Genomic DNA, 14,394 nt, shown 5'->3' with positions numbered 1-14,394 from the left:
GCCCTCACTAAATGACTTCACTGAAAACAAAGTGACATTGACAGGTGCATATTTTGAAAGCCCTTTGAATTTCCTTTTAAACGAGTACCCACTTGAATTACTTTTAATAAAGAATCTGAGTACAGGGCGATTAAAAAGTTGCATTATTTATGATCTTCCCCCACCCTTCTCATTGGAGATATGAAGAAAATTCTTTAGCCAAATTAAGGCAAAATTAATGAAGATTATTCTGATGTTTTCAAAATGGTACCTAATACTGCCTATTTTAGACGAAATTTGAATTTTTTGAAATTACTGTGCAGTTACGCCCTTTGGTAGTCTTAGGAACTTGTAAATATTTTCCAGTTATTTTTTTTGGCCACTTTTTTTAAGAAATTTTTTTCTCAGCGCTGTGCGATAAATAGTTTCTGAGATACAGCCGGCGTCCTTTCTTATTTGGACACCCGGTACATCATGATCTTTTTTGTATTCCATATTGTAGAACTAATTAATACCAGAACTTCCCATTGGTAAGAATGGTAAATGCTGTTAATTTGCATTGTAATAATTTTAGTCTAGATCTCTTTGCAACGTTTTTTTTACAATTTAAGTGAAACTTAACTTCCTAGAACTAGATAAGTGATGGGTACCTAATTGTTTTGTAATACTGTAGCCCAATGCCGTGTAAAATTAAATTTGATTATGTATTTAGTTAGATATTACTTATAGGTTGTTGTATTATTGCAATATCAGGATACTATTTTTGGATTTTATCTGTTTGTATCCTAAAAATTAAAATAAATAAAATATTGAATAATCTACTTAAGGCATTTTTTACAAAGTGTTTTGCCAAAAAAATATTTTTTTTATTAATGGCTAAATTAGAGACGAAAAAGTCAGTTCTCGAGACCTTTCATTTTTGAGTGTTAAAGATCCTTCAAAAGCTGGATATATAGAATTCGATGATTGTTCGAAACTTGCAAATGATTAAAATAAGTTTAAGAATATTTTTATCTGAATAAATGAACTTAACGTTATCATTTGGTCACTGGGAGTTACATAAAAAACTTGATTTTGATTATATATACCGGAATTAGTCAAAGGTCTTTCCTAATCAAAAAACGGCCTTTTATAAGAATCTAAATGCTTTTAAGAGCAAAATGAATACTTAATACATCTGAAATATAGGTACGTTTATAATAGAGATCACTTGGTTACTGGACCAAGAATCTTCTTTACATAAAATACCATAGGTGTAGAAGCTTTTACTAAAATTGCAACACATTTAAAAAGATGACTCCTAGAAAACCTGAGATTGGTGTTGGTCAGTCCAACCGAGAAGGCAATTAAACCAGACCAACCTAAAGACCTGATGATTTTTACCATAGAGTTAATTGTAGAACGCCGTAGAATGCTGGATGGAAACAAACACAGTGAAATTCCAAGCGGAGATGTTTGCTATACCTGAAGTAGCAAACAAATATAGCATTGGAAGGTAACGAGAAGATTTGTATCTATTCTGTTAGTCCAGCCGCCCTCAAGACGATCCAAAAATCCAGGATCAGATTAGCGCTACTCCAGGAGTGCATTGGAGAGACTGGCAGCACATAAGGCGAAGTAAGACTAAGGTGGATCTCAGGACCCCAGGGTGTCAAGGGCAATGGACAAGCTAACGAACTAGCAAGACAAGGTTCAATTCATCCCTTCGTAAGGGCCTAGCCAACCTCAGAAAAAACAATTTTTCCAGACCTGGGCAAAAACAAGGAAGAACGGGAGAAGAACAGAAGGATGTACACAAGCCAAGGAGATGATCGAAGATCAGGACAGCACTAAAGTAAGGCGACTTAAAAAGGGCTGACAGGCGATTCGTGGGAATCCAAACTGAGTGTATCGCCTGAGAAGGAAAATTTTTGGAACAATCTGGACTGGGACAACATGCAAGCCCTTATTAATAAATGACGGGTCGACTCGAAAGAAGACATTTAGGCCTACTTGCCGAGCCCTAGCTCCCCCACCCTTACTACTTCTATTAGTACTAATCGTAGCCCAATAAAGTAAGACTAAGACATCATATAAGGAAATAATAATAATAATAATAATAATAAACAAAATTTATTATTTTTCATGGCAGACAATAATATATACGGAAAATAGTAATAGAACATGAAAAATAAAATGCCATGTCAATGCACCCTTAGGCCAAAAACTGTTTAGGCCCAAGTAAATACCTATATATATATTATATTATATAGCGAATCTAATATATATATTATATACAGTGTTAAAAAAAAACGCCGAAATACGACAAAAGGTTTGTCAAGGGGGACAACTTTCTAACATAAAATTACTTCACCCCCTTTCACCCTCTGCCCCTCAGGGTCATCCCCTTAAACATTTTAAATGGCAAGGGGTATCGAGTAATAGCTTGTTTAAAAGGTCTTTCGAAGTCTTCTATTTTGACGTTTGATTTTTTTAAATAGGTCGATTCGTTTTCGAGAAAATTAGAAAAATCTTTGTTTATCTTAATTTGTTCAGATAGAAAACAAAAACATGAAAATATCAGTTTTTATTTCAATAAGTGTTCAAAATGTTGCTCTTTTTTGGCCAAACAATGATGGCGATATTCAAATTCCTGACGGACATTTTCAAAAACATGTTGTGGGATATCATGGCAGCTGTCGATGATGCGTTGACGAAGTTCAACCAAACTTTCAGGTTGGGGAGTAAACACAATAGATTTCAAATGACCTATAGGCCCCCTTCGCCCTATCCATTTATCTAGAAACTCGTCGTCTAGCCATTGCCGAACGGGAAGAACATAGTGAGGAGGAGCGCCGTCTTGCTGGAAATATATTTCAGCCTCATTAAGTATAGGGTTTCCATCATCATCGATTTGGTTTTCAATGGATTCAGTAATAAGCGGGTTGATGGTATTTTCCATCAGTTATATGCTCATAAATTCGAAGATCAGAATCAATAATAAGACCTAAGGATTTCGAAGTATTAGTTATTATAATAGGGGTGTCATTTATTTTTATTTTGAGTTCCTCGCTTATTCTAGATCTGTGGCTTTTATGTCCTCCAAATAAGGTAACTGACGATTTTGTAGGGTTTATTTTTAAATGATGTTGTTTGTTTGGAAACTGTAGTTACATGTTGGAGATCGGTATTAATATTTTGATTTGCAGATGTTATGATATTATTATGCCTTTGTAAAGTCTAGCAAAATAAGAGCACTAAATTTATACTCATTCCGTGCTTGAAAGATATCATCAGTTATGTCAGCCATAGCTGTAGCACAGCTATATCCTCTTCGAAAGCCTGATTGTTTTAATGGCAAAATCTTATTTTCATTAAAAAAAACACGAACCTGTATATATACAATTTTTTCAAATACTTTAGAAAGTGTTGGAAGAATTGAGCGCCGATCTTTCAATTCCTTAGATTACGATATTTTAGGCAAAGGTGTGACGTAAGCATGCTATCTGACAAACATTTTAGTTCCCAGATTGTTGTTGCTCAGCAGAAACATTATTTTTATATAGTTTGTTTTTTTTTCATTAGCTGATTAATAATGCTAAATTTTTTATAGTGTGTTATTTGTATCCATGCCAAAGCAACAATGCAAACTTCGCCTTGCGGGCACCAGGTGGTCTGCAGGAAATGCTTCGTGAAGACCATCCAAATTGCTGTTTCGCAAAAACTTCTTCCGCTGCGATGTGTCATATGCAGGGCGAAAATATTGAGGCTAAAGGTAAGAGAGATACTCACTCAGTACCTTGAATTATTTAAGAATTGGATTTTTTCTGTTTTATTTATTTGAGGCCTGATGATGCTTCTTTAGAGGCGAAAAATGTATGGCTGTATTTATTTCATATAATTGAGGCTATGAGTGCAAAAACGGACTAACCCCAATATTATTAAGTGCGAAAAAATTGGCTTAAAAAAAAATACGAAAATGTAAGTGCGCAAAACTCTTTTAAAAGGACACTTTTGTAGTTCAAATTAATTGAATGTTCTTGAGTGTTACTTAAATTTGTGGAATTTGTTTGCTTGGAAATTTTTGGATATGGCTTATATTTGATTTTTCTATGTGGGTTAGTACACTCTGCATTTAAAATAGATTGGGTTTTTTAATGGGTTACTATAACTTATCTAACGTATTACTCGTATTGTCACGGGAATACATTTAAAAAAATAGAAACTTTTATTTTTTTTATTAAGTAGGTAGTTATTAAATAGGTAAAGTTTCTTCTTCCTCAATTGGGGCAATTACTTCACCTTCAGTTGCTTGAGCGGATGACCTCAGATTATTATAAAAATCTTGGTATATAGGAGGGATGAATTTCATTAACTTAAGGAGATCTTTCTTTTTAGCTTTATTAATGGCATTACTATTTGGGTAAAAAAGGGGCAGATCCTTAATTTCCTTGGAAACACATTTCCTTTTATTAAGATCTACTGTGTTAAAATAAACCTCTTCATTATTCAAGTACTTATACTGAATAGTATTGGGAAAATCTATTCAAAACCATAACCATTGGATTTTAAGCCACTCCACCTTTGTTTTTGTTTCAGATACTTTTCTGTTTATTAAAGTAACAACTTTCAAGTTCCTTAGTAGAAAAAAATCTTGACTTATCTATTTCTATTATAGTAAAGGGTTTTTTTCTAGCATATCTTATGACTGTATGCCAGTCTTGAAGTATAAAGATATGTGGATGGAATTTCTTTTTTTTTCTATGATTCCGAAATCTTGGTTGCATGGTAAATAGGAATGACATAAATAATGGAGATGCAGTAATATAGTTACATATCAATGACATTTTTATATTACGATTCTGACCACCACACTGGTCAGAATACATAATACGTCTCTTCGATGTAACAAAGTTTTTTATGTAATATAAAATACAAGATCCCACCTCTTGCGGCCTTCTGGAAGCAATACTTTCATCCCATACAAACATGAACGAATTATTGGTTCCCATTTCATGTATATTAAAGCAGTAAGTCCATAACTGCCTTTTATAGTAACAAATGCCTGTGGTAAGTACAGGTGTAGGAAGAGTCTTCCTTAAATCAAAACATATGACTGCTGCGTTTCCACTTTTTGCTAGTTCAGTGTCTTTTCTGAGGGTGTCTCTAGCACATTGAGCCTTCCTTTGGCGAAGTTCCTTTTCAACTTCTTAGTGCTGCCTCTATCTCGTAACGAAAAGGAATAGGTCGTTTGGTCCACTGTGCACTAAATAGATTTTAACTTGACGGATAATATTCTACAATAAAGCCGATTTTGAATTTTTGTGGGTTAGTCCGATATTGCGCTCATATTTTGTTTGGTCTTTTGATATAAATCAAAGAAAATTTAAAAGAAAAAAAATGCTGTTTTTAGACTGGTCCCACTTTCCCTTCCTCCGTCTCTGGATACTCGATGACGTCACGGGGTTCATCAGTGCCTACGTCAGACAGCTTGTACAGCGTCAGCAGCGGCGGGTCTTCCATATCCTGTAGTTCGAGTTCTTCCGAGGGACCGTCGCACAATAAAGAGCACGTGGAGGGGGGAAAGTGCTGTGGGGGTCACTGCGTCGGTGGAGCTTACCCCAGACAACCCAGTACCGGTGCCATTAGGAGGTAAGAAACATTTAGACCGGAGTAATGTTAGCAACGGCGGTTGGTTAACACATGCAAAAGTTTAACTGCATTATAACTTCCATTAGATGCATTTTCTCAACGCAAGAAATTCCTTTTTACTGATTTTGTTATGTCGGCACAATTAAAAAAATTATGTAAAATTTATTCGGAAAAAAAATTATTTTAAAATCGATATAAGACGTTTAATATTTAAAAAGCAAAAAAAAAAACGCCGATTTTATAGTCGAAATTTGAAGATCTTTTTTAGGGATGAATATGTATTCTGACTTTCTATTTTGACGTGCGTTTTTGCAAACTTACATAAATAAAAACGGAAATCTCATTTTCGTCGCAAGTGAAGGTTTCAAAAAAATTGTAATTATTGTTTTGTCTTCAGATCTCAAAAACAAGAAATGAAAATTACTCTAAAGGACTACTGCAGAGTTGAAAGAAACCATATCAATCGCTTGCCACCAATAAGGGAGAGTAGTCCTTTACACAGTGTACCACCTGCCTCCACAAGAATCCGGTAAGCAATTTGGGTAAACCGTTCAACAATCATTAATTCAATTTCGACTTAACTGAGCCCACCCAATTCAACTCTCTTTCCTTTTTAGATGCGCACAAAAAATCGTTACGCAACTTGAAATGCCTCTAATAGGTAAAGCTCGCAAATATAAATACGAAAAGCTGCCTCAAGATGACGATGACGTCTTCGAAGTCAATTCAATGGCGAAAAGTACAAAAACCGAGAATCAAAAATTACCGGAAAAACACAAAAAGTGGTGGAGCGACCGAACCAAGTCGGAAGAGAAGATCGATAATAAGAAAAATGAAATTATGGAAAAGAATATGGAAATGCAGGAGAAGATTAATGCTAAGTTAGAGAAGAAAACGGGATATAAGCAGAAAGAAATACAGTTTAAAGACGAAAAAGTTTAATTTTTCATGCTAATTTTCTTTATTTATATTTAATTAGTTTTAATACAGAGGTAACGAAGACTTTAGAACAACAAGAAGGAACTGATATAAGAAAATCGCATTTATAAGGGCATACTAGAATGATTTCTGAAGTATTTTATTTTTTAAGGTTTATCAAGTCAAGATGATCAAGTCAGGAAAATTGCTAACCAACTTTATAATTGTAATAGTAAGAAAGTGAACAATAGTGCAAGAAGCCACTGGTAATAAACTCTTCTGGTAAACAATTTTTAAACTAATATATTTACAAGTTAAAGTAACTTACAGTGTTAGTTCTTTCATGAAGAAGAATTAGAAAAGTATATTTTTTGCTATAAATAATCAAAAATCATAATACGCATTTTATATAGACAAAAAAGAAGCAGAGTTTAGATAAATTAGAAAATAGTGCCTTTTATCCAAAATTATTATTTAGTAGTAAGACAAACTGTTCATCTAGTTACATATACAATTACTTATGTATTAAAAAGTTTGTGCGTTGTTGTTATTAACGTAGATAGCATTAGGGAAGTTTCAATTATTAATATAGAATAAGGAAATTCGAAAGTATCCCCGTTTAAATTGATACTTTACATATCGTTCGGTAATAATGTTTTTAAGCCCCTATTACAGTCTTTTTAAAGGTCAGGAGTCAATACATTATAAAATGTAATAAATGTTTTCTTAATAAATTAAACCCAAGAAATTACTTTATATATAATTTTTTTTGGACCATAATGGAAATATTTTAATATTGTCATTTAGGCACTAATTCTCTTCTATTAATTTTTCTATAGTATGGTTATTTAGTAACTTTTTTATTGTAAATTTTATCAGTATAGACCAGAAACCGAGTTATAAATACCTTTGTAGTTTAATTATTTTCTAAGCGATATTTCAGAATGGAATTCGTAATTTAAATATACAGTGTGTTTGCAAAAATTGAGTAATTTATTTTAAAATTTGTAGTAATAAGATGTGTAAAATTTATATAAGAGCAGACCTATAGAAACATTATTAGAATTTCACCGGTGGATCTTTTTTATGTTATTATTTTATTACTTCAGATAGATAAAGGCAAGCTCAGTATTTTAAAAAATATACAGGGTGTCCGAAAAAAGGAGGCCAATCCGCCATATAGGTTGGACCAAAATAATGCGACTTTCGTTATGTCATTTTTTAAATCGGCGCTCGGTATTTAATATACAGGGCGTCAAAATAAGAAATATAGAATCGTTTTTTTTTTAAATAAGTCGAGTGATTCATAAGATATTAAATTAATATATTAAGTTAGTTTGGGATTTTTCGGATTTTGGATATTAGTTAGTAGTGTGTTGGATTTTAACATTTCCTTCGGACGCTTTTCAAAATTTGCTGGAATTTTATGGCACAAAGTTCACAAAACAATAAAGACAAAAAAATTAACTTTGCCTTCTGTATGCCGATGAAAATTATAAGAATGTGAATTTGCAAGAACTAATAATAAAATTAAAACCAAATAAAGACATTCCATCATCTCACCATTCCATCGACAAGCGTGTCCGTAGAAAGGAGTTTTTCATGTTTAAAAAGGCTAAAAACATTTACTAAGAAATACTATTTCATAAGAAAGACTTTCCAGTTTGGCTATTATTTCACTACATAAAGAACTATTAAAAGAACTTATGCAAATGCAACATCCGTTTTACGAGGATATTATTAACCGATTCGCTTCCCTAAAGGACCGAAGGATCGACTTGATTTATAAAAACTAGGTAACTCAGCTCTAATTATAATACTGTTTTCTGGGCCATGCAGATCTTCACCTACTTTTTTTCCCACGAGCCGCCACTACCTTTTCCAAAATGGCGAATATGTTTTTGATGTTTGGCAAGTTTTAAATATTATTGTAAACGGTAAATATTTGTTAATTCTTAGTTAAGAATATGATTTTTTGATGCTAGTTTAGCCGCTAGACGCTATACCCAGACATTCCCAAACCGATTTCATCCCAAAAGAAAATATTTTTTAAATTTGATTAACTGCCTAAGGGACACTGGAAGTTTTATTGCAAGACAGAAGGGTAATTGCGGCGGACCTCGTGCGGTGCAATCAGGGCAAGAGGAAGAAATTCTAAGAATTGTCGAAGAATCCCCAAACATTAGTACTAGGGCTTTGGCTGAATGGGTGAGAATTGAGAAAACCAAGACACATCATATTTTACGGAGTTCAACAACTTTACCCATTTCATCTTCACCCGAATACCCGACGATCCCGAGGCAAGACTTGCTTTTTGTAAATGGTTATGTGAAATGAATAATAGAAATGTGCATTTTATAAGGGCGATTCTGTTTACTGACGAGGCCACGTTCACGAGAAACGGCATGGCAGATATTCATAACGCACACAAATTGGCTGAAGAGAATCCTAGGGCCTGTATAACGTTCTTTTAGGACCTGTCATTTTACCAGGTAATTTGACTGGTGATTAATTTCTGTTGTTTCTACAAGAAATACTGCCCGATTTGCTTGATGATTTGCCTCTAAATTTAAGACAAAATCTTTGGTTTCAACTCGATGGAGCTCCGGCTCATTTTGTTAGGAACTATTTACATCAAGTATTTTCTAATCGCTGGATTGGTAGGGGTCGAGATGCTCCTGTTCTGTGGCCACCCCGTTCGCCCGACCTTACACCTTTAAATTTCTTAGTCTGGGGATGTATGAAAGACTTTATGTATATAGTTCCGATTTTAAACGAGGATCATTTAAGGGAAAGAATCATTGCAACTGGAGAGTATTTCAGGTTGAAACCAAATATTTTTCAAAGCCTTAGTTTTTTATTAATAAAGAGGGCTCGTATGTGTATACAAACAAATGGAGGTCACGTAGAACAAATAATTTAGGGTGATTATTCTATGATTTTTATTATAATAAGTAATTAAGCATTAATTTAGAAAAAATAATTTACGTTTATTTTGTTAACTTGTTTAAATGTATCTAGATTTTTAAATTAAGATATCTAATAAACGGATTCTCAGGCCGACATTTACTAAGAATACTTTTTTTACAAGAAAAGATTGGAAAATTTTTTACTAGAACTTTATTATACAGGGGTAAAAAAAAGTTTTGGCATTTTTAACACATGCAATATACCGCAGGTGGCGCCCTCTGCGAGGTATAGCAAATCCGTGAACGGATTTCAATTTTTCGCTTTAAAAAAATCCCTTACACCAAATTTTAATTTAATATCTTATAAAACACTCGACTTATTAAAAAAATACGATTTTATATTTCTCATTTTGATGCCATGTATATTGAATACCGAGCGCCCAGTTAAAAAATTGCATAACTAAAGTCGCATTATTTTGGTCTACCCTATATGTGGCCGGCGACTTGGCCTCCTTTTTCCGGACACCCTGTATAATAGATATTTAAATGAAAACTAACCTAGAGTAACCATATTTTAATAATGTGACCTCTGATGTGGCAGAGTTGATGTATGGAGCTCCTAGAAAATAATGATGAAATGAAATATGAGTCCTTCGACACTTGTAAGTAATATGTAAAGACCACAGCCTTCACCTGGCTCAATCACTAACGGAATAGAGGCCAACACAAAATCATACAAACAATTTATTTTGCTGATACCACCACAATATATTACAGTTTCAAAATTCACCATCCTGTAACTTCTTCTGAGTCCATACTTAACTCTAAGAACTCTAGAACCTTCATCAGGTCAACATTCAAAGATCATGGGACTGGCCATGGTCGCAGCTGTTTCTTGGCTACCTTAGTGATAAGGTTAGTGCCAACTTTTTTGATGTCGTAGCGTCCCTTTTCCAGACATCTAACTATCTCGTAGGGTCCAACGAACTCACAATCACTTTTACTTATATGGATTTGAGAGTAACGATGCATCAGTACAAAATCACCAATAGAGTACTGCAAATTATCCCGCCTTTTCCCGTTTACATCATCAAAGTCACGTAGGGCAGAAAGCTTCTCAGCTACTCTTTCCCTGTCTAAATTCCTATTGCGTATTGGAGTTAAATCTTTAGACACACTTTTGAGTAATGCTTGGATAAGTGGAGTAGAACTCTGAATTCCCAACAGTAGTTGCAATGGAGTCGCACCAGTTGACTTTGGAATAGTCGAATTTAAAACAAGCTAGATTTTCCATAACCCACTCGGCCATTTTGATTTAATTTAGATCTCAATTCTCAAAAGATTTCTTATGGTACGCATATAGCGTTCTACTTGACCATTTCCCCGGTGTACGTCAAGTGTCACAAATGCCGTATCCAGATGCATATCCGTAATGCATATCCAGAGATGTGAAATAACATCCTTTTCCAATTCCAAGTCTATCCAATTGATCCTCTACCGGTCCTTAATGGTGATACAATTAAACTCGCGATAATCCACGCACGTCCTATATACCCCATTTTTCTTTTTGACTAGCAATACTGGACTCGCAAATGGTGATTGACTAGGTCGTATGATTTTGTTGGTCAGTAGATCTTCAATAATTTCACAAATTGTCTGCCTCCCAATAGGCGCCAACCTGTAAGATGAACGATGAACAACAGCATCCTTTGTCAGGTGTATCTAGAGGCTCGCATTGTTAACTGTACCTACTTTATTGTCAGATGTAATTATGCCACTAAAATCCTGAAGGATTGTTTTAAGATCATTTCGATGCTCAACGGGTGCAATGATCTCAGCCATATTAGTTATTACTATTACAATCCTCCGAAATTCGATGGATACCAGGCAGCTCACGACGTACAATACGTGATCCTTGATGGCCTGTGATGGTAGCAAGACTTTGTCTGATATTGGAGATAAGTCCGCTTCTGTATCAACTAAGGCCCGAAACGTAAGACCATCAATGACGACTTCCGTTTTTTTTTTCCGACTTGGTAGTATTATGATCTTTTTTGGCGCAAAAACTGCAAGTCTCAGTGTTTTGCTGAGATGTACTAAGCATATTATCTTGTCGGTTGGCAGACATCCGGCTTCTATTTTCTAAAGAAAATTTAGCTTTTTTCACACGACAATTAGCGTTGATATGCCCAAGTTTTCCACACGAGAAACACTTTTTTCAAGGTTTTTTTTACTTATATTTATGACCTCTACCACTACATCTCAATTCAAACTTATCATATTTGATGACGAGCTTTAGCTTCGAAAATTATTTCCAAGAGAATCTTAATAGTCAAGCTAGTTAAAAAAGAAATTCACACTAAATAAATCAAAGACTAATGAACGACCTTTGGGTTAAGAGATACAGCTCTGTGAAATATCTCCTCCATACCGCACGGTCTATACCGCGCTTCGTTTCATTTGTTTACGTCTAGCAAAACTTTCCGTTCTTGCCGGTAAATAAACTCGTTAAATTTGATAATTTTTGTAATATAAATTGATTTCTTTTGTGTTAGTTGTAATTTTAAAGGGTAAGTGTTAATTTATATGTTATCCTATAAGAAATATGCTACTCTTTAATATACTGTAATCATAATATCGACTTTAAAATATCATTTGCTCCTGTTACGGCTTAAGTAAGTTAGCCATTTTCTTAGACATTTTGCATGCAAAACTGTGAGGTTGCAATAGAGACGTTTAAATAAAATTGTTATTCGACTTCTTAGCGGAAGTTAAAGGATTTTGGGGTTTTATACGTTAGTAAATTTAGTGCATTTTTGCGAAATGTAATTAGTTGTTTGTTTCAGGGTGTCACCAACATACATTATAACATATATTGAAATTACCTACCATAAGATGGCAGATAAAATGCCCAAAGGAAAGTACAGAAATTATGAGAAGCAAGATATGGTTCGAGCAGCACAAATGGTCCGTGAAGAAGGTGTGTCCAAATACAAAGCATCGAAAGACATGAAGATTGCCTGGACATCTTTAAAGAGATATTTAACGAAAATGCAGAAGGTCATCCGGTTATCCACGACTTATCAAAGTTGGGAAGGCCCTTTGCTCTACCGGCAGACTTGGAAGTCCGAATATTTAATTATATTATCGCCATGCAAGAGTTAGGATTTGGTCTTACTGTCCACAATATTAGAAAACTAGCGTTTTCGGTTGCAACATCGGTTGGTCGTGAATTTTTTTTAAATGCGGATAATGAATTAGCTAGCAAGTGGTGGTGGACAAACTTTAAAAAAAGATATGGGCTAACATTACGTGTGCTAGAAAACTTGGCTGCATATCGAGCTTCCATGGCAAATCCCACTATGCTTGCTGATTTCTATACAAAATTAGAAACTCTTATTACAAAATTGGACATTAAAAATACGCCAGGAAGAATTCGGAATTGTGACGAAACGGGGTTGTCGTTTGTAGTAAAATCCAACAAAGTTGTGACGGCTCTAGGCAAGCGTTTTATTTAATAAAAGGAGTTACTCAGACAGGGGAGAAACAACTACAATTCTCAGCTGCATTTGTGACAATGGCACCTTTATACCACCCCTAGTAATTTTCAAAGGTGTGCGTTGGAACCCTGTTTTAGCCCGTGGAGCCATACCTAACTCGTTAGTAAAACTGTCACCGAAAGGCTAGATAAACTCTGATATTTTTTTGGAATGGTTCCAGTTTTTTATTTATTCCATACCAAAAGAAAGACCCGTAATTCTCTTGATGGACTCTCATGCTTCACATTTGTCATTGGCTGTTTTAGAATTAGCAAAGCAAAATAATATTCATCTCTTCACCTTTCCAGCACACACAAGCCATCTGCTCCAGCCACTTGATGTGGGCGTTTATCGTCCCTTAAAATCCGCTTGTACTATAACTGCTTAAACGATTATATGAAAAAAGAAAACGGTGAAAAACCTAGCCATCATAACTTCAACGAAATACTTTCTGTAGCAAGGATTAAAAGTTTTACCCCAACTAATATTGAACACGCCTTTCGAAAAAGTGGGATCTGTCCTCTGAATAAAGATGCTATCTCACCCGAAGCTATAGCCCCATCAAAACTAACTGAGACTCTTCGAGAAAATCAATCAGTCGCTAGACTTGATGATATACTTCCTTCTGATCCTCCTTTGGAAAAATCCAGCACTGACAATTTATTTTTACTACCTTCTGCAAGTGCATCGATCAAAGTAAAACCGCGGCTTAAAACCAGAGACTTCAGTGCAAAATGGTTAACTGATCCTCACATACCAACACAGCCACAACCAGGACCTTCAGGAGTACTAAGCTCCAGAGGTTCTAACACGAAAAAGCGTGCATCGAAAGAAGACTCCAAACCAAAAAGCAAGAAAAAAGACGACGATGATGAGTGGTATTGTGGTGTCTGTGGAATTAGCTACCGAGAGGATGAGAAAGCCAAAAATGGTGCGTTGTGGGTACAGTGTTCTTTTTGCTGCGTTCCATATCATACAAACTGTCAATCGAGATCTGACGATGAAGACATCTTTATGTGCGACGGTTGTGATGAGCATCGTTCAACTGATTCAGAATAATGTTTGTTATATATACTAATAAATTCTATTAGCTTTCTTAAATAAGTAATGAATATCAATTTCATTATCTTCTTTCTAAAGACTCAGTGTCGGTTCTAATAATCGATTATATAGATCATGCTGGGATTTATCAAATTAGTTAGTTTTAAATATTTTTTCAAATTTTTCAACTGCCTCTAATTGTAGAAGCTTTCCCCATAGAGAAGAGAAAAATGTTTCGACTTTATATGAAGTATTCAAAATAAGCACCAGGATATCGGAATAGACTTGTTATAGTCTTTCAGTAGGGTAAACTGCAGTGGCGGATTTGCCGGTGAGGCAAGGGAGGCGACGCCTCACCTTGCCTATAGAAAAAAATA

General features: G+C 34.7%; 1 protein-coding gene across 1 annotated transcript in view; it reads left to right on the top strand.

Moving 5' to 3' along the window:
* Window positions 1-7,447, top strand: part of LOC126735754 (uncharacterized) — a 119,893-nt gene extending 112,446 nt beyond the window's left edge. The window contains exons 4-7 of the mRNA XM_050439849.1: window positions 3,572-3,733; window positions 5,372-5,610; window positions 6,008-6,139; window positions 6,228-7,447. Of these exons, the coding sequence (XP_050295806.1) occupies window positions 3,572-3,733; window positions 5,372-5,610; window positions 6,008-6,139; window positions 6,228-6,552 (858 nt within the window). The 3' untranslated portion in view covers window positions 6,553-7,447. The remainder of the gene's footprint in view (window positions 1-3,571; window positions 3,734-5,371; window positions 5,611-6,007; window positions 6,140-6,227) is intronic.
* The last annotated feature ends 6,947 nt before the right edge of the window (window positions 7,448-14,394 follow it).

This window comes from Anthonomus grandis, chromosome 1 (genome assembly GCF_022605725.1).
Source record: "Anthonomus grandis grandis chromosome 1, icAntGran1.3, whole genome shotgun sequence".
In the NCBI taxonomy this organism is placed as follows: domain Eukaryota; kingdom Metazoa; phylum Arthropoda; class Insecta; order Coleoptera; family Curculionidae; genus Anthonomus; species Anthonomus grandis.
The sequence above is the reverse complement of the archived record's forward strand: the minus strand, read 5'-3'. Positions and strand labels throughout refer to the sequence as shown.